General features: G+C 43.1%; 1 protein-coding gene across 2 annotated transcripts in view; it reads right to left on the bottom strand.

Annotated features, from left to right (window-relative positions):
- The window catches only part of magixb (MAGI family member, X-linked b), a 34,433-nt gene extending 14,482 nt beyond the window's left edge, over positions 1-19,951 (bottom strand). For both annotated transcript variants that reach the window (XM_029505852.1, XM_029505853.1), the window contains exons 1-6: positions 19,654-19,951; positions 10,077-10,366; positions 8,157-8,273; positions 3,360-3,479; positions 2,245-2,418; positions 238-436 (exon numbers count right to left, since the gene is read on the bottom strand). In XM_029505852.1, the coding sequence (XP_029361712.1) occupies positions 238-436; positions 2,245-2,418; positions 3,360-3,479; positions 8,157-8,273; positions 10,077-10,356 (890 nt within the window). In that variant the 5' untranslated portion in view covers positions 10,357-10,366; positions 19,654-19,951. The remainder of the gene's footprint in view (positions 1-237; positions 437-2,244; positions 2,419-3,359; positions 3,480-8,156; positions 8,274-10,076; positions 10,367-19,653) is intronic.
- Positions 19,952-20,683: the final 732 nt, after the last annotated feature.

Genomic DNA, 20,683 nt, shown 5'->3' with positions numbered 1-20,683 from the left:
GGTTATCTGACTCTGCAAATGGCATCATTTATAGCAATAACCAGCCACGGACTGAATGTGAAACTGCTGCCGTTGCAGCCTGCATGCAAATCTCCAAGTATGATGGAATGCATTTTGTTTTGATTTCACGTTTTGTGGATTTCTTCTAGCTTGTGCTGTTATGCCCCCTTTTAAGTTGTCACCTAAATGACAATAAAGTAAAAAAAACAGACTTGTGAAGACGCGATAGACACTCACTCTGCGTAAAGAGAGTCTCCTGGGTCACTGAAGGCCTGCTCCCAGTGATCAGGCATCACCGCTCTCACCCTGGCACCACTTCTGCTCCCGATGATCCCGTTCTGTACGGCAGGGCCATCCCCGCCGCTGCTGTACGCCCGGGGCCGGCCAGGGGAGCGGTAGCTGGGATGGATGCTGCCGCTGACACCCGCAGAGCCTCCTGTAATGATATTGACGAGAAGGAGTGTTCAACATCTAAATGAAATTGAGACATTTCAACAAAGCAGATGCAGAAGGTGAAAAAGTTTCTCCTGCAGTCCGTGATGACCTGATACTGGGAATTCCACTGGGGGGCTGTCAGACAGAAAGTCCTGAGGTCAGCATCTTAGCCTGCTTTGTCCTCCCACTGAGGAGCCAGAGTGTGTGACTTTGCATGTTGTACGACCAGAGAAAGAAAAACAAGCATATTTTCTGGCCAGCTGTCCTTGCGGCCGTCCTTCAGGCGTGAGCCCCAGCATGGATCTGAGCGACATCGGACGTAGCACATGGCTTCCTCAGTCCTGCTGCACACGACCAGAGCTGCCGAACCTCTCCACCCACGCAGCAACACTTTTCAGAAGATGACTCAGCAGAGGTCAGGGTGTTGGATGGCGCTCTCCTACTCCATTCAGCCCCAATCCAAACTGCCTGCTGTCCCACCTGCCTCTTCGGAGCACGTCCCCAAATTCTGGATCCCTGCCTGCTTGCATTTCTCGCCGCCCACTCTGCCTGCCTCTCTCTTATCTACTGTACCATTCTGCCTCCCTGCCTCCACCTCTCCTAACACCCAGCCTCCCCACCTACCTCCATCACCATAACCCCGTGTCACTGCCTCGCTCTCTTACGCCAGTCGACTAATCTCGCACCCACCTTCTGTTCAGCTCTTGTGCTCTAGTTTCTGGCCACCATCACTTCTCTGACACTACCTTTATAATTCAGAACAACAAAACTTTAAGGAACTAAGCAGCTCTACCTGATTTGCCAGTTAAAGTTATTCTTAAATGTTTCTGTATTAGGCTGCTTTTTCTCCACTATGTGTTTTACCTCTTTATATTGACATTATATTATTCCCAATACATCTATTTGACAGTTTGACAGTCACTTTGCAGGTTAACATTAAGATTTCAATAAAACTACTTATCTTAACCTCATAAATGCAACCCATTAATGTCTGTGGGTTTTAGCAGCAACATCAGCATCAGCAGTAAAATACTGCGCACACACTGACGCATTAATATTAACAACGTATTTTATTATTTATTAACATATCAGTCATGAGGGATTTTTTTTAGCACGGGAAGTGCATTTCACTGGTAATGCTTCTGTACTTTTCCTAAGGAACGGGTTTTGGTGAAAGACTTACTTTAAATGGAATCTTTTTTTCCTTAAATAAAATAAATGATTACTTTTTCCACCAATGGTGAATAATAAGCCTTTAAAGTCATTTATCTAAAGTAATGAACTATATCTGGTATAATAATCTGTCACAGCTAAAATTAAAAAGCCATCCAGCATGTGTTTTTCCATTATTATTGCTTTTGGTATTCTAGTGTTAGGAGAGCTCATCCCATGCATCGTTATCCCATGATTCCCTGTAACTCCTCCCTTCGCCATTCCCAGCGCATGTTTGCCTATCTGCTTCCCTCCTTGCCTGCTCAATGTACGGTGGCTGACCTTCCTTTAGAGGTGATCCAGCGATCGATGAGGCCACAGCCCCACTGAGACTTTGGGCCTTCCAATTGTGCTAATGATTGATTCATTTGTGTATCAGAGAGCGGGGCTATAGATAGGGGGGCAATGCAGTATTTAGCAGCTGGCTCCTGTGCTGCGTTTAACAGACACCTTCCCTACCGTCGATAAATCTTTCAATTTTAAACTGTAAAAAGTCCAAAGTAACTTTTTAAAAATCCACTTTTGAACCTTTAAAAAAAAAAAACAATCGCCTGATGGTTTGTGTCCAGACTTTGACCAGGTAGAGGAGACACTTGCCTGAGAGGCCGGAGTCGTCCCCACTGTTTCCCCCGTCCTCTGCAGTCTTCTCCAGGTTGCTGAGAGATTTGCTGCGTGTGCGGAAGTTTCTAAGCAGGTTGCGGTGTTCCTGGTAGGTGATGGGGGGGGTCTCTGCGCTGATGTGAACAGGCCGGGGCGTGCCGTAGTAATTCCCTGAGAAGGCCGGAGAAAGACATAATACTGTAAAATTTAATTCACTGAATTACCTGTTCAGTTACTCAGAATATCACACCTGATATTGGAATACATTTTTCAAATGGCATCAACTGACATGTAAACTAATGATGATGAGCCATAAAAGTATGTTATTAAGATCTAAAAGGATTTCCTTCCTTCAGTAAATGCTCTTTTATTCAAATATGAGCAATTTACACAGAACATATTCTACATGCCTGCAAGAATGTGCATTATGTGCCCCCCGAGATCCCCGACTGTATAGGCTCTGTAGTCTCACATTGAGCCATCTGCTCCAGCTGCTTAAGAAGAAATGAAATTACCTCCTCCCCTCCATTTGGCTCATGGAGCTCCAAATGGGTTTGAGGGGAAACATTAGATTAGTGAACTCAGCAACAAGGTCACCAGCCGTCATTTACTGCAGTTTCTGCAGGCTACTGCACGCACGGTGCAGCCGATACTCCTGATTGCATTGCTGTAGCAATGCATCTGTCAATGTCACATGTAAGGGAAGGGAGGATAACATTTATTGCTCCCATTAAATGCTTATAAATAATGAATGCTAATGTACGGGGGCTTTTTAATCAGAGGCAGCACTCTGGCCCTGACGTGGGGAGGAGTCTGCAGGGTAGAGTCAAGGTGAGCAACACCTGACGGCATTAATATGTCAGGCAACTGGCTATCCCCTCCATCGTGAATTATGTAAACATCATTCATCACAACAAAAAAACAGTTAAATGTTTCGTTGTCCAGTGTGAAAATAGCGAATGATTTCTTTAAACCTTTACGCATACACCATATAAATGACCAACTAACAATTTAAACAACAATTTAAACAATGCCCTATTTTTGTGTGGAGCCTTCAAGCATTTTCATAATAGTTTATTTTACTAGTTAGCGGAAACGTTCATCTTGCTCACCTTTGAATTTCCCGCTCTCAAGCAAAGCTCCCGATTCCTCCAAGGAGAAGAACTCCTCAATGGATACAAAGTTGTAATCCACCCCTGAGATTTCCCCGTCTCTGGGCTGCCTGGTTGTACCTGGGAGAAGGACACAGCAGGAATTATTATGTAATACATCAGAGCTAAGAGGTTAGAAATACTGCCGACTCAACTGTGTATGATATTTCAATTAATTAAGGTCTTTTCCTGTTGCCTGGCGTTATCAGTCTGAGTCCAGCGTTTAAACAAAACAGCAACTCAGCATACTATAAATAGTTCAAGTATTAGTTTGATAAATTACATAGAGATAGTCCAGCAAAATGTAACAGCTTAATGGCTCTGCAGTGGTTGAATTTAATATCACAGCACAAACAATATTAAGAAGACAAAGCAAATTCGAGTTGAACATAAATTGAAAGCAGCATTTAATTAAAGCACTTCAACATGGACTCAGATCAATTTTTTTGATCTGAGTCAATGGCACAAAGTGACATTTACCAAAGCCTCTTTAATATGATCAGATCAGTGAATATAGATTTAAATATTAATGAGACAGTGCGAAAGTCTTAGTCTTTTTATTAGTGTTGGAAAGATGGAGCACTCAGATGATCACTCGCGAATTGATTTACATTGACCTTGGGCTGGTGGAGAGCAGAAACCACAGCAGGAGAAGCATCAACCATCATGACAGGACTGAGGAAAGTCCCAATGTTCGCCTTACCGTTAAACACATGTACAGGCATGTGGTGTGAAATGCGTCACATTCTTTCTTTGGTTTTTCTGACTCAGACTACAAGGCGCCCATTCTGACCTTGAGACGAGTAATTCTTTTCCCAAGACAAAACACACATCAAGCTAAGGACAAATTTCTGTCCTTCTCCTGGAGGACCACGTGTGATGTCAATGTGAGGCCAGCAGGAGGGAGTCACACCCAGCTCCCCATTAAAAACCATGATTAATGCACTGTTGTCCTGGGAGCAGCTCTTCCAGCCACAATGACACACACAGGACTGCACAGACCATGCACACACACACACACACACACACAGAACTCCCCAAAAACACTACACATGTAGGAACAGAGGACTGGACACACACACATAGAGGCACATGAGACATGTCCCTTAGCCTGACCTCTTCTCTCTGTGTGTTAACTGTACAGTGTGTATTCTGATTGTTATGTGCCGGCAGTTGTAGTGCTATTTTTGTTTCTTTTCTCACGCAAACGTTTCCACCTGCTCTGACCACAGAGGAAAAATACAGAACGGAGAATTTATAGCTTCAGATGACACATTTATGTGCACCCACCTGTCAGAAACATTAGTTTCAGTTTTCCTCAACAATTCACTGGACTGAAGCTGATTGGATGATCAACAAACCAAGACAGAAAAGGATACGCACAGGCGAAAACCGACTAATATTCAGAACTGCTAGTTGTGATATCCTAAAAATACACTGACGACTCATTCTGAGGCGCAAATTCTGCATATGGATTTGGCACTCTGGTAGTTAATCAATATCTATAAAGCATTTCATTTATTTTTTAAAGAAAAAAGGGAGGAGACAAAAATAGTAAAGCCATGATATAAATGTATTCCCTGCTCATCAGCTGAACGATTGATTAATCAATCAGGTTTTTCTGTGGTCGACAGTTTTCTCCTGAGAAGTTTGACCCTCATTTTCTGGCTCATTAGGATACTGTCTGGTGCTTTTAAAGAGGACAAGAACAGCTGATGTGATTGGCTCCTCTAAACTCCACCTGCTGATACTGTAAAGTGGTGAAGCCTGTTTGTTGTTTGTTGTTTTGTTTTTTTTTTTCAGTGCAGCACCAAGGCTGCTATCAAACCTCAGGTCCATGAAAACCGCAAAAATAAACTGTCCACACCCATCTCTGCTTGCATCCCAAGTTTGTGCTTGTACCCGGTAAAAGGAAATTAGAGGTCTCTGTCTAATTAAAGATCTGACAGTAAATCTTCTGATGATATCTGACATGTGTAGTTCTTCTCCTCCCCTAAGGAGAGACTGTATCTCTCTCGCTGATACAGTGCGTGGCAGGGATTCATTATCTATGCACCATCCGCAAGATATATATGACATGTCAGCAGGGGGGACAGGCTGGATTATTGACATCTTCTTCTTCTCTGCCTGTCCCTGTAGGCATCACAAACTGATCCCCTGGGACTGTGGCTGAGCTGGGGAGTGAGAAGGTAATTACAGAGAACTCTGTAACAACACCCAAAGATAGCTGTGTGTCAAGAACACTGCCCACAAATAACTGAGAATGAATCTAACAGTTGAAAAGGCCACAGACGGTCTGCCCGACGGCGCTGAGGCGATCATATTAAAATAACCAAATGATGTTTCTTATCTCTGACTCACTCTGAAGACAATTAGAAAAGTCTTTTATGGAGGAGACAGAGACGCAGCCAGTCTTGATGACATTGGCTTTGAATCATCCAAGGGCACACATACAAATGGTTACTGCGATTATACAAATGTGGATGGGAAAGTTCAGGAGGGTAAGGAGAGATCTACAAATCATACACACTGAAAAAAAAAATATACGAATGAAGTGAGAGAGGAGGTTAATTTTCCAACCCACAAAAAAGAAATCTGCTCTATAACATTTAATAAGTAGTTAACATGTATAACTGATCCACGAGTTATGCAGTATGCACCCTTCCTCAGTATGAGCAGGCAGAGCCATGAAACTGCGGTCAGCCCCTCCTTCACTTTGGCATTTGCTTTATCTTTAATTCGCCCTTCCAGATTATTGACAGAGCAACCTGCATTTACTTTATTCTGTCATTCATTTCCATTTTTATGCATTGCCCTCCTGACTGAGCCTTTGTACTATTTCTTGCACCAGCTCCAACATCAGAGTACAATGTCTGATCAAAAAGATTCGGCAATTGATATATTCTCTAAATAGCACAGTGGTGCTAAGACAGTTTCAGGATTCAGGAAGAAATAGCTTCAAGATAAAAATGTAAAATATGAATCAAAACATATTATCTTAGCTTTTTTTGCAAAACATGTTAAAACACGGGACTAAAGGTTTTAGGAGCTTTGGAGGGAAATAAATCTCTGCTATGTAATTCAAAGATTTAACTATCAACAACAACTATAAAAAATAAAACTACAACAAAGAGGAACATACATATGATCCTGAAGGGGGCCACAATGAGCCACTGATGAAAACTCTTCGGCTTTAAGTTCCCTTTACATTGAGCATGGCTCCTCCAGGGAAAACCAACAAATTTAAGTTAAATTCTGCTTCTATCCGAGTGCTATCACACATATGTATCTATCTACGAGTGACCTGAAACGGGACCTGATCGTGATGGTCTCCGAGCCGTCTTGGGATCAGGGCAGCATGCGTGTGCTGATGTCAGGTACCAACAACAGCATTTTACTGTGTCATCTCCTGCAGATCAGAGGATTACGCACCCGAGGGATGAGCCTTGTTGTTACTCTAATGAAAAGAAAGCGCTCAGGGAAGGAAAGCTGTCAAAAGTTGGACACCAATAGCAGGGGGAGGGTTCTTTATGTAATATACAGCATATCGTTGATAAATAAACCTAACCCTAACCCTCTGACCCGACCTCAGATGGCTGGTTTACCCCAACAGTCTTCAGCTATCATCCTATTCTGATTATAAAATGGCTAAATGCACAGTTTATTTGTGCAACTCACTCTGTGAGCAGCTGCTTGTGCACGTAACAGGATGCTGCACACGCATCGCTAAGTAATGAGAGCACTTACTACAACTGCCATTATGCCATCACATGAATATGCATATTGTTTACTAAGAGCGGCAGTTTTATCTTTCTGGCACCATCCAGCGAGTTTTGACCTGTGCCTCGTTCTGTTAGGGAGTGTGTTGTGTGCCGTGATGGCAGGCTGTCTGGTATGACCTACTTCCTAGACTAAAGGGGAGATTAGCAACAACTCCACATAGTCACAGCAAGGTTAAGACTACAGACACACTAGGTGGTCCATCCTCTCTATGCCAACACCTCAAAAAGAAAAACACACGCGTGTACTCACACAGCAAACGCAATGTAGGCTAGAAAATTATATTGCCAATCCCACAGACATCCTCTCAGAAGCACCCCACTCTGCTGCTATAACCTCTAGCTATTTCCAGTGACGTCATATTATGGAGGATTAAGATAACAACAGATGTACTACAACTCGCTGCCTTTGAGTGCCATTGTGCATGATTTTATTCATAAGCATCAAAATGAAACAGACTATGGGTCTCATTTCCAAGGGACCCTAAAAAAAACTGAGCAAATATAAAAGAACCCATCAAACAGAACAGCCATATTACAATCTTACTGCCGCCCAAACAAGAATAGAAAATAGTCCAGCAGGGGTGAGGATCGTAAGGGATCGGGGGGGGGGCTGCTACTGAGGATAAACCCAGTGTTGTGGCAATACAAGCTGTTGCTATGGAAATGTCCCGACTGCGTGGACTACGTGGTGTTTTCTGTCTCAATAGACACCCTGATAGTGTTATGTATTACATTATTACATCGAATCACCTGAGGACGTCTTGCACAGATAGACCGGGGAAAGTGTGGAAAACAGCTCTGTGTCACTAATTAACACCGAGATATTCACGTGAAGTGTGTGATCGAAAAACAAATGAAGTTGGCAAAAGTGCACAGGCGACTTGAGCAACATGACAGTGGGGCAGATGATGGGCTAAGATGTACAGAGAGCCAGGTGTGCAGTGAGATACAGTTCCTGTTGTTGGTGGAGACTCACAGGGTACAGCGCGAAGGTAGAGGTTCTCTCGGATGACCTGCTGAAGCTGGCTGTCCACTGAGCCGGGTGTGAAGCACTTACTCAGATACAACCTGAGATCCTTGCACAATGTGGAGCCTGAGGGGAGGGCAAAGAAACAAATATGGCATAGAGAGAGGGGGGAGGCAGAGAGACAGACAGACATCAGCTCTGAAAACACAAACAGTCTGATGATGCATGTTTACTCTCATTGTTTTCCGTCCGTCAAATACAGGCTGGAATTTATTTTACCCGATAATATTTACTCTTGAGGAGCTTGAATGGACACCGTCACTTCATTGACCTTGGACTTTCACATTCACCAAACTGATTGTTCTGTATCACTGACTATATCTGCAGAGTACCCCATGCATATACTGTAAAACAACTGAGGTTAATGCTCCAGACAGAACAGTCGAGGCTTTCACCAGGAGGGGCAGAGCTGCTCATTGGGGCTCAGCTCCCTCTCTCTGAATATCTCTTAATATCATCTGAAGTGCTTTACTGCCTCTGATGACAGGCCACTTGCTGTTATAGATGAGCTGAGCACATCTACAGCTTGTCACGCTGACAGACGACCATTCTGCCGGTGCTTCCCCTGCAGACTGCCACCCGGCAGCCCTCACTCCTACCAGCCCCCACCCCCACCGTCTGTCCTGTATTTCCTGTGTGCGATTTAAAAAAAGGAAGGAAAAAAATGTTACAGAGGTATAACTTTATTAGCGTAGGCAGTCAGCTGCACATTCCTATAACTGGCCTCATATGGCTGCTACCTGTGAACGAAATTAATCTAGTCAAGTCGTTTTTGGGAGAAGTGATGGGCTGTTGCCCATCTTGTTTGCTATTTTCTGGTCTACTGATGAGCAAAAATTCAATGGACTATACTTGGATTTCATAAAAACGTATCACGAGCAAAAGATGCTATTAAAAGTGAGGCTCTGTTCACAGAGATACAGAGAATCGGCTCTGTTGGTACACAGTGAGAAACCACCGAAGAAAGCATTTGATAGACAGCTCACAACACCACTCTTTGGTTTCTCCAAAGAGCACCAACATTAATGCTAAAACCTTTAAACGGCTTCCTCCCTCTGGGGAATGTAGCCTAGTGTCCTGCATTTGAGAGCTGGAGCGCAGGGAGTTGTAGTAGTAGTAGGAGTAGGAGGAGGTGTGATACAGCAAGCCAGTGCATCAGCTCATCCATCACTGTCCACACATGCAGTCAAGCTGCCCGGGGAGGGCCAGGCAGACTTCAGAAATGATAATGGATCGACCAGCAACAACGAGACCAGGAGTAAAGGTCCCCATTTACACCCCTGTGGCCAATCGGCTATCAATCCCGTAAGCAAGGCCATCAGGAGCCACAGTCAGGTGACACTCCGCTGACATATTGCTCTGTTCAAAAGCAACAGACATCCGTTTCCCCAACCCCCAGTCCTTAACATCAAGGCCCCTCAGCAGTGACAGACAACGCTATCACCACATTCATGTCATGTGTCATCGACAACTTTGACCCCCCCCCCACCCACATATTGAGCAATCACCTTAACATATCCAGACTAAGAGACGAGTGCAAACGCTGCAGATCTGGCCTGTGAGAGCCAGAGAGAGGTTATTGAGCAAGATTATTATGGATGACAGCTTGGATGCAAGTGTAACAGATTGTTTGGGTGCAGCCTGATGAAGCAAGTGCACTGGTCTGCAACATGAACAGCAACAAGTTAAACTGCCTGCAGGATTAGGGAGAGAATTAAAGATTGAATGCTTTATTGTGGATGGTGTGTATCACACAAATGCCAGGAAAGGAGTTGCCACTGTATAACCAGATCAGTGTGGTGAGTATTTAGCACAACAATGAGCTGCAGAGTAATTTACAGAGGGGCGAGTTTTTGTGCTGAATCATACCTGGTGACACAGTTTTAATGCGGATAGGATGGGGGCAGGAGTTGAGAACACCACGGACGTCTCCTAATGTCATCCCTAGCACAGGTGTTCCCCCGATTTCTATGATGATATCCCCCACTGTGAGTCCACCCCCAGGAGCCGACGTGACAAAGGGAAACTCTCCATAATCTGCTCCTCCGCCAATGGCGATCCCCAGCTCCCCCGACGAGCCTAGCAAAGGGACGAAGCTGTCCTGCACCTTGGAGCGCCAGTGCAGCTTCTTCGCCGCTGTCTTAGGCATGGCAAATGAGCTGGAGAGAGAAGGAAACGAAATCAGAGGGTGAACAGAAAGCGTGAGTAAGCCAGGGAAAGCTCTTGTGACTTCAGGAAGAGCAGTGTTTTGTTATTTAACCTTTGTCAGCTGTCAAATGTCTGAGGTCTGGGGAGACGCAGCGTTTCACAACAGAATGCAGAAAAGTCATGAATAATTCCAGCTTCAGAGACTACATATTTTCTCTCAGACCACAGCAGGTCAAAAATAACACAACATAGGAACTGGACCTTTGTTTTATGCAAATATACTACTACTGCACAGTACATCACTGTCCCAACCACGAGAAAGAAACAGCAGACACTCCCTCATGTTCGTTGTGTTCTCCGCAGGCTGACGTTATGTTGTCTATAAACACACATGGAAGAGTGTGTGTGTGCACATTCCACGTCCTCCGTCACATGGGAAAATCTAGTTTGTGTTTGATAAAGCCACGGTTCACCGAACGCTTGGACATTTTGACAGACAGCCTAAGAAGCTGTAGCTGCACACCAGCCTCATTTCTGTATCTCCGTTGAGGCATGACACTTTCACAGGAATATAGATTCTTATAGAGTTCTCTGACTAAGTGCCCGGTTTGTCTGCTGACTGTATTCCTCTGAACAGATCCTTCCATTGTCTGCTCTAAAACACAGTATGTTGTGTGGACAAAAAGGTGAGACGCCTTTCGGCAAAGCTGTTCCGAAAATAATATCTTCCTGCAACATGCTTCCTGGTGAGCGAGCAGCTGGGTTTGTGTTGTGTGTGTGTGTCTGTGTGTGTCTGTGTGTGGGCTGAGGAAGTAGCTGACACTTTGGAGATGTCCGTGATGTGACAGCGGTGATGTCCAGGGAGCGGTCAATGTGTTCCTGACATTATCAGAGCAGTAGTGTCACCTTTACACACACACAGCACCTGAAACCCACAAGTCAGAGTAACACTTAAAAACACAACATGTAAACAATATCACGGAAAAAGACTCACTACTGAATAATCAATACAAAAATTGTGTCTTATTTGTTTGGTTGTGGGGTGAAGGATGAAGCGATTCATAGCACTCTTTTTTCATCTCTTTGTGATCGATGTGAGGTTGGAACCAGAAGTTACTTAGATTAGCTATTTTATCTTATCTTATCTTGGTGTAGCTTAGACTAAAGACTGGAAACAAGTGAAAATAGCTTAACAAGAGCATTGGCAATTGATTCCTATATAATAAAAATTATTTTATTTATAGCTACAGTGAGCCGGTGCTAGAAAGTGGCGGGACAGGCCAAGGCTAGCAGGTTAGGGTGCTACTTTCACTGGTCAAAGGTAGCGATAAGAGTGAACATTGGCATCGTTTTCCACTGCCAGAGACAGATGTCGGAGAGTTAATGAAGGAAGATTGGTCCTAAACTTGCAAAACTTCGAGCGGACTAGCCGTTGTTGCTAATGCTAGCTATGGACCGGGATATTTTAAAGGTGCTGTTAGCCAGATTTCATCACCTTTGGCCAGAGCCAGGCTTGGCCCTTTTTCGAGTCTTCATGCTAAATTAATCTAACTGCCACCTGGCTCAGTCTTAGTTATTAGATATTTAAAGAGATTATGAGATTATTAGTCTTCACGAAAGCCAATAAGTGCATTTCTAAAAATGGCAAATGACTTCCAGTTACTTACTTAAGAACGCCGACACTTACACAAAGAGCTTAAATACATGGGATGGATGGGAAATACTGATCTCTGGTTCCATTGTAGTCAGGAGATTAGCAATTACACATCACAACACAATCCTCTTAAGTGACTGTGTGACAGTGATAATGCTCGCCACAATGGGGATAACACACCCAGGGCTTTCCTCTGTGCAAGGCCAGCTCTTTCAGGAGCACCCTGAATCCTCTGGCCCAGCAGGCCTAATGAGACCGCCTTAAAGACTGAGAGACGAACAGGATGTAAGTAATCCTTTCCACTTGACCGCTCATTTGACTGGTAGATCTGACGGAGATCCTCTTCTTCTAAACTGCTCTATACTGGCCAGCCGAGCCAGTCTCTGGTGGATATTTATGTACAGAGATGGACAAATGGGGACGAGGAAGACAGGGAGCGGACAGATAAAAAAAATAAAAGCATAAATAGAGTGAAACACTAAAAACAGAGAAAACACAAGTTTTTCTCCCGTGTTCTGAGAGTAGTGAAGACGTGCAGATAGAGATGGCGAGGCAACGCACAGCCTGTGGTTGGCAAAAGACAAAATGTTTGACCTTGCAGGACTTCAGCTCAGGCCACATGAGTCAGATTTAGGAAAATGTCTGAGTCCGTTGCCACAATATTGAGATCTCAAAAACTCACAGCTTGCATTGCAGTGTTCTTCTGCATTCCACTAAATGCAATCGAACAAATGATATTGTTTACGCCGACGTGTTTTAACCTGAAACCATGCGTGTTTTCTCATCCTTGACAAATAGTGCCCCCAGTCCCTCTTTCTCTAACCCACTGCGAAACCTTCTGTAGCTACATTATTGACCTGCTTCCTAATAGCCAGCCAAACCTCTACTCATACAGAAAACACAGTAATACAACATGCATTAAGTGCGTCAAGAGAAAAGAATAAAAAAAAATAATAAGAAGAAAAAACATCTACTTTTTTTTCTATTTACTTATAAAAAACATATTCCTATGTACAACAGTGCGGGATCATAATTCTATAAGCCTTTGTCCGTTATCTAAAAATTTCTCAGCACTTCTCCGCTGTCATGATTAAAATGCTAAAAATAAAACTACCAATAGCTCTGACAGTATTATCTTATTCTGTGGGGCCTACAGACTCGCGCTGTGTCTACAGTATACTCGTGGAGTTTCTTGCCCCAGCGTTAGCTGTTGCCGTGACCTCGTGTGTCTGATGCGGGTTTAATGAGCCACGGCCTGTCAAGTCCGCTGAAGCCTGGACTCGTCCCGCTGCAAACAAACATCCTGACACTGCTTTGGTCTCGCTCTGCTCTTGGTGTTGGTGCTAAAAACTGGCCCTGCAGTCTCATCTTACTGTGTCCACTAACAGCAGAAGGCTGGGCTGCTATTGAAGCAGGGGAGGAATGCGCTGTTTCTGATATTATGTAATGTGTCATTCAGTGGATTATATGAAGCAATCAGTCATTTCAATGAATAGCCAACCCTTTTTAATTTAATATATAACCTCCGGCTACCACACAGCACTTCTTTAATTAAAAATGGCTAAATGTGCTGCTAGATGTAAAGTTCTGACAAGGAAATGTTGAAAATGGCGGTAAAAAAAAAAACCCCTTCCCTCATGTTAGTGGCTCTGTGAGGTTTTATGTAGTCATAATGGTGCTTTGAGCTGAAAGCTAACATCTGGATTTTAACATACAATGATTATGTGATTCTGATGTTTGACAGGTATACAAGTCACTGTGTTTATTATGTTTGCATACTTTCATTCGCTGGTAATCACATCACATTTTTTTCTACACTAACTACACGAAATGTCACCAGTTTTATTACAATTCATCCTCAGTCGAGCATGAATGAATGAATGTATGAATGAATAAAATCAATGTCTTGGCCTCAACTTCAGTCAGGGGAAAATGAAAGCTATAATGACACGTGGAAACCATCTCTCGGATAGATCAGTCAGGGCAGACTGACAGAATGACTGGCAATCCGTTGCCACCCATGGAGCCACAGCGCTTCCTTGGCTAGAAGCAGTTAACATCACTCCAGGCTAACTGTTATACAGCAAGGAGGACACAAAATACAGATTCAAGGATATCTAATCCTATAAAAAGAATGCTCTATTGAGATTTCTGACCTTTAGGTCAGGAAAGAGCTGACCAATACATATCTTGTTTCACTGACTTCCTCTGCACCAGCGACCTGCTCAGAATCTCTCCAACTTGCAACCCTGGCCTTCCAGTATAATTTCAAACCACAGCAATTCGTCAATGGCAAACACACATCCTCTTGACTTGGAGGCTATTCTTAGAGGTAATTTTTTCATTCCCTCACCATAATTGTTTATTCAGAAGCATGAAGCAAATGCTCGAGGCTATTATGACTAAATGTACAGTATAAACAGCTGGGCCCCTGTATTTTCTGTTTGAAATATGTGCTTTAACTCGAAATTGTATACATACTTGTATTATCCAGTGTTCTCAGTGTTAATTAACCACATACTAATACCTTCAGGTGCAGCAGCTCCAATGCTAATATTCCAGATCCTGGAGAATTAAACTCTTCCAAGTGATTAGTATAGAAAAGCTGGAGCTATTTTACTCCTGGCAACTCAAAGACATGAGCAAAATGTCTTTAATACAGGACAGATTAAGTAAGCTGTTATTTCAGGTTGGATCTCAAGGGTATTAATTTATTAAGTTACACAGATAAGCTTCGTTGTGGAGCTTAATAATTCAAAGTCAGCTTGAAGTAACGAATTGAGGACAAGAGGGGATAGCATTTGACATTGGGCTGGAGACAGTCTGGAGAGACCTTCAGAAAAAAAAAAGAAGAAGGATGTAAGCAAAGCACATTAATTAAGACAAGTGAATAATTGAATTGCTCTGTAAAAAGGAGCTCTGGGAAGGCTAAGACAACAGCAGCAACTCTTCTTGACAGATTTATGCAGCCGGTTGAGGTCCAGGGTGCACTCTCTTCCATTTGAAACACCACTTAAAAACAATTTCATTGACCAAACAATCGTTAGGCATGACTTTAAACTTCATCTTGGCAGTTTCAACAGCCACTCTGATATTCCTCCCGTATCAGTAACATGAGTGAGACTTTGTGGTGAGAGCAGTGACTGTCAGCTCCTGAGGTTCTCTCCAATGTTCCTGATGTCTGTCTAGATGCCGGCCCTCATCCTCATCAACGCCATCTCTCAGCTGGTAGATCGCTTCCTGACATAATTGGCTTGGCAGCAGAGTTTGTTAAACTTCTGCAAAGACGAGGAAACTTCTAGCACAATCAGCTTGTGCCGTGAGATGTCGCTCTAATCTAACTCTGATGCTCTCAGTCTGATTGCCTGCTCGTGAATTTTCATGCCACTGAGCAGCTTTCCTGCACTACATGTGCAGCAGAGTGGGTCTGCACACACAAAAGCTTCTGTTGCTCAGTGCTCTCTCGCTCTCTTGTCCACATTCAACTTCCGCTCTAATGAGGTCTACGATAATGAAATTAGCCTGTTCAATTAGCTTAGCTGGAATGTTCTGTGAATTTATGTATGTTTATTTGGTATTTTATGCTTGTGCTGCTGCTGTACATCAGACAGGGCAGTAACAGTGATTTGGATTAATTTAAACGGAACAATCATCATTTGACAGCGGGAAGAATAAAACTATTCATATAATCACTTCTGATTATTTGTCATTCATACTGGTTTTTAAATGTTTTGTTAGCCAGGAGCCCCAAACACTTAAGAAATGTTATCATCTTGATGGCAAATGCACTCACTTGACAAGCTGCAGCTGTTTGGGGCTTTATTTATTTATTTTTTAAGTTATGTTTAATAATTCACTAAACAGACTATTTGATTCAGCTGTGTTTAATTGATGAAGATGAAGATGATGTCTTAATTTGCTTTGTTTTGTCCATCCAACAGTTCAAAACAAAATTCATTTAGAAATTATTGTCACGTAAGACAAAGGAGAGCAGCAAATTCCTGTGAAGCTGGATGCTGTGTAAGGTTTGGCACTGACGAGTAATCAATTATTAAAACAGCTGCAGGTAAATTTATCTCACTCAACAAATTGATTAATCGAATAATTGTTTCCAATCTCTATTAGGCTGTAAAGATTTTGCATTCAACCAACTTCAGATTTTATGATCCTGATGATGATTGAGCGAGTCCCACAGACAGAGCTCATCTCTTCATGCTAACCTGTATTGAAGCACATTGCTCTTAATCTTAAAGCATCCTCCTACGGGTGGTGTTGGAGGTCAGCCAAGTAAGGCATCTTAAATAACCAATGACCTTAAATTCCAATGAACCAATATTGCGGTGGTGTGGCAGACAGACGGAAAATTCACAGGATCTTCCCCCAGCTTTGACTGCATCGTCTTATCTGCTATATGTGTGCCCTGACCTCTCCTTCCAAACTGTTACACCCAACTGTGCAAGCAACATGGGGTTTTCAAAGCTCCCTGATGCTCACTCACTTCCAAATCTAGGGCGCGGGATTGCTCAACACAAAACAGACAACAGTGGCAGATTTAAAAATAAAAGATTAAATGCTTGTGGGGTTGAAAAACACAAAATATCTCTCTCTGTCACCCACGCTGAGAGAGATACGCAAAGACACATTACTCTTTCTTACGCACTCAATCAAACTCGATACACGAAAACCCTGATAAAAATACTTTGGATGAAAAGCGCATTCACTATTCTCTGCACGCTATCAATAAATCCAAAATCTATTCCATTGTGTGATTTTTATTAAAGCTGCTCTTGTGTTGCCTGCATCTATAGGGACTTAGTGTAAGATTACAACATTGTTGGGCACTGGAATAAAAGACACATACACACACTTAGGATAACACTGGCTCAGTGATGTTCCCTCTAGTGAAACTGGATCTTTAATGTCACAGGATCAAGGTCAAGGCAAGGGACACATTAGTGGAGAACGTTGTTGTGTTGTGTACACTCTGCTCCTCTGAGGAATACCACCACTGTGACAACAGGTTCTCTTATCCAGTTTGCCAGGATGCCTCACAGCCCTCGCTACAGTCAGAGATGAGCTCTCATCAGGAGGAGAGAGCGCTTTAATTAAACAGAGCAGCTCAGCTCCTCAACAATGGTGATGGGTAAGAGAGAAAGAGAGGGGGGCGGGGCAGAAATTAGGCAAATTAAGAGTGGATGATACAGAAAACAGTGTCTGAGCCAGCTGTAAAAGGAAAATGGCATAAAAATGGTGGATTCGACACAGAGGAGGAAGCTGTAACCTTAGGAAACAATGGCTGAAATCATAAGAGCATGAATTATTCATGAGGAAAGGGAGGAGCATTTCAGTTCACTATAATGAGCATTTTTGTGAGGTCGTAGTTTAGTAACCTAAGCAGGACTTCAAGTGTGTGCATGAGCGAGCGAGCGAGCGAGAGGGGGGTAGAGTGTATGAGAGATACTGCTGATTCAGTAGAGATGGATGAAGGTGACCCTCTCCCGCTCCTGCTGCCTGTCTCACCACCTGATATTGATCCCAGTTGTCCAACTCAGACCTGACCCAAGGATACGTGGATTCATTGCATTCTTGACATTTCAAATATGGCACTGTGTAAATTGTAACTCCACACACTATCATTGATTAGTTATTGATTTGCTACCTAAGTCAGAGCCTAAGCACTTAACAGAGTCTTATCGGATCCAAACTGAATCTCGTTGTATACACTTGGCAGGGATATGTGCAAGCCTGGGGAGGCTGTTGTTGTTGTTGTTGTTGTTGTTGTTGTTGTTGTTGTTGTTGTTGAAAATTCATATCAGACTCCCCATGAACTGTTGAGAACTAAGAATAGAGCGGGCTACAACTGCAGAATCCAAATGCAGTGGCTGGGAGCAAAGGTTTGGACCACAGATGGGAGAATGTGCCTGCGTAGCCCTGCCCTGTCAAGGGTAAACTGCCTCACACATATGCACACGCAACACAGCCCACACACACATGCACACGTTGTTTTCAACACACCTTAAAACAGCAGCATGAATATGCATGATGCCGAAGGACAGAGGCAGTACATAATGAGACAATCAACAACTCCCAGGTGACGTGCATTACTATGACAGAGGGAAATGAAGCCAACTTCCTCTTGTGGAGTCATGTTTGTCTGCTGACATGATTTCCACTTGATGGTGCCTTAAACTTACGCTGAGAGTTGGAATCAAATGAGGAGAAACACTGAATAAAACACAAAGGCCCTCTCTTAGTTAGAGTGCAAAACAGTTGCTGGGCCCTCAGACGAGACTGGAGGAAAACAGCGTGAGGAGCGGAGCAGAATGAGAGCATGTGTGAACAGTCTTAACAGCACGTCTCCTCTTCTCTTCTATCATATCAATGATTCACAGTAACAACAGCATAACCTTGACGACTCTCCAAAACCAGAAGAAAATGCACACTGTCAAGTCCATCACTTCTAAACAAGCTCCAAGAATCAAGCAGGGACACACCCTAAACAAACACACACACACAAGCGAGGCACATCCATGTCACACACACACACACACACACACACACACACACACCTGGGTCTCAACTAACAGTATATTATGCAAGTCAGTCTATTGTGACAAAATGGGCACAGGTGCAGTGAACATGTGATTACATTTCATTTAGGCAACATATGAAGCAGGAGATTGGAAAAAGTGATGAGAAAAACAACATTATACATTTTCTAAAAGCAGTCAAAAAAAAACTTTTCAGGTCTAATCACGAGTTCATGTATATATACACACAATCACACACAGACACACCCACACACACACACACCTGCTGTGGAAGAAGGTAAACTTCATCAGTCAAAATGACACTCCTGTATCTAAAATCTGCCACCATCATCACAGCCCTCACTCTTCACTCCCTCTTACACACACTAGTTTACATGCACACATGTTCCCTCACTCGCACACACACACACACACACACTCCCTCTCTAAGGTTACACAAACAGATTCTCATATTTCTCATATTTAGGGAAAATACCGACCTGCCTTGGCGCTGACACACACACATTCTTTTCAAGCAGTTCAGCCTTTCAAAGAGGATCCGTTTGAACGCGTCTATATACATTGACCCGACTGAGATTAAATAATAAACCTGCACGAATAGTTTGATTTTCTTTTTCCTCCCCCCTCCCTAAAAAAAAAACAAAAAAAAAAAACAACAATAACCGCCTGTTGTGGTATTTTTTTTAGCAGCCTGGAGATTCAGTGCTGAATAAACGTGGTATCACTGTATCCCAAAAAAAAGTCTAGAGACGATGTGCACGGCTGAGGGGATATTTGGACTCTAGTGATGCTCTGAGAGCTGTGGTGATCTTGTAGAGGGAGAGAGAGAGAGGAGAGAGAGGGTAAAACACACACACACACACACACACACACACACACACACACACACACACACACACACACACACACGCTCCATCAGGCAAATCTGACAGCGGTCCCTTATAAATTTAACAGCTGCTGCACCGGTATAAGCGATGCAACGCATAAAAAAAATTAAATAAGAGAAAGGTTATTTTAACTTGTGCACACTGAAGTGTTGGACAATTGAACAATAAGTCCTGCACTTTGGTTTGACTGGCGGAAGACTGCTTACCGTCATGTTCGCCTTCTCCTCGTCAGATCTTTCCCAAGGGTCCTCAGTTTGGCGGATCGTGCAGGTTCATCACTCACGGGTTCATGATGTGCTGGTTATATTAGACAGAGATACACAAACGCCTCTAGCGCCAATCTGACCGGCCAGAGGTGTCATTGAACTGCAGGCGCGGCGCTCTCAGGGCGTCAATAGCCGAAAATTAGATTAGGAAATAAGAGGAGCTGCCCGGTAGAAAGTGCGATTAGGACGATGTTGCTGCTCCCGACACATACTTTTCTAGGAAAGACACAACGATAAAAGGTAAATGGGAAGGTTTACCTTGAGAAGTTAGGAAACACAAAGGGGTGGGCATAAAAAGAGTTAAAAGTACCGCCCCTTATTATTCTCAGCCTCCCTCCACCTGCATCAACAGCATCACTTTTCGCTTACGAGTTACAACCTGGACTTAAAGGCGTGAGAACCAAATTAACCCCTTTGGAGATTTTATTTATTCAGTTGTGACAACACATCTCTAAGGATGGGAGAGTTGAGTTTAAATAAAACTCTCTCACTCTCCTCGGGGAAATGGCTGTATGTTTCAAGTAGCTCCATTTTTGAACACACGAATATTTTCAGCCTCCCAAACATAGCAGAATCATGCATTTTAAAAGAAGGCCAGGCCGATTCTCTATTTAAAAACATAAAATAATAAAGTGGAATATATTCAGCAAAAAAAATTAGAATGATTACCAGACTGAAAATATTCGTATTAGCTGTAATATGACTACCACATTGGAAAGATAAATAACAGATAAATACTGGTGAATTTCACTGATTATTTTGAAGCAGCTAGACATTTTCACGGTATAATAAACGATATTTGTCGTCCGTCTCTCTCAGTATACTGTCACTTCCACTCTTGCGCCTTTAATGCTGACGGATCATGGGAGTTGTAGTTATTTACGACAGCAGAAGCAACTTTGAAACAGTGACAAAAAACTGCAACTACCAGAATCCCTTTCTACTATTTCTGTCGGTTTCAAACAATAAT

Source organism: Echeneis naucrates, chromosome 7 (genome assembly GCF_900963305.1).
Source record: "Echeneis naucrates chromosome 7, fEcheNa1.1, whole genome shotgun sequence".
NCBI lineage: Eukaryota > Metazoa > Chordata > Actinopteri > Carangiformes > Echeneidae > Echeneis > Echeneis naucrates.
The sequence above is the reverse complement of the archived record's forward strand: the minus strand, read 5'-3'. Positions and strand labels throughout refer to the sequence as shown.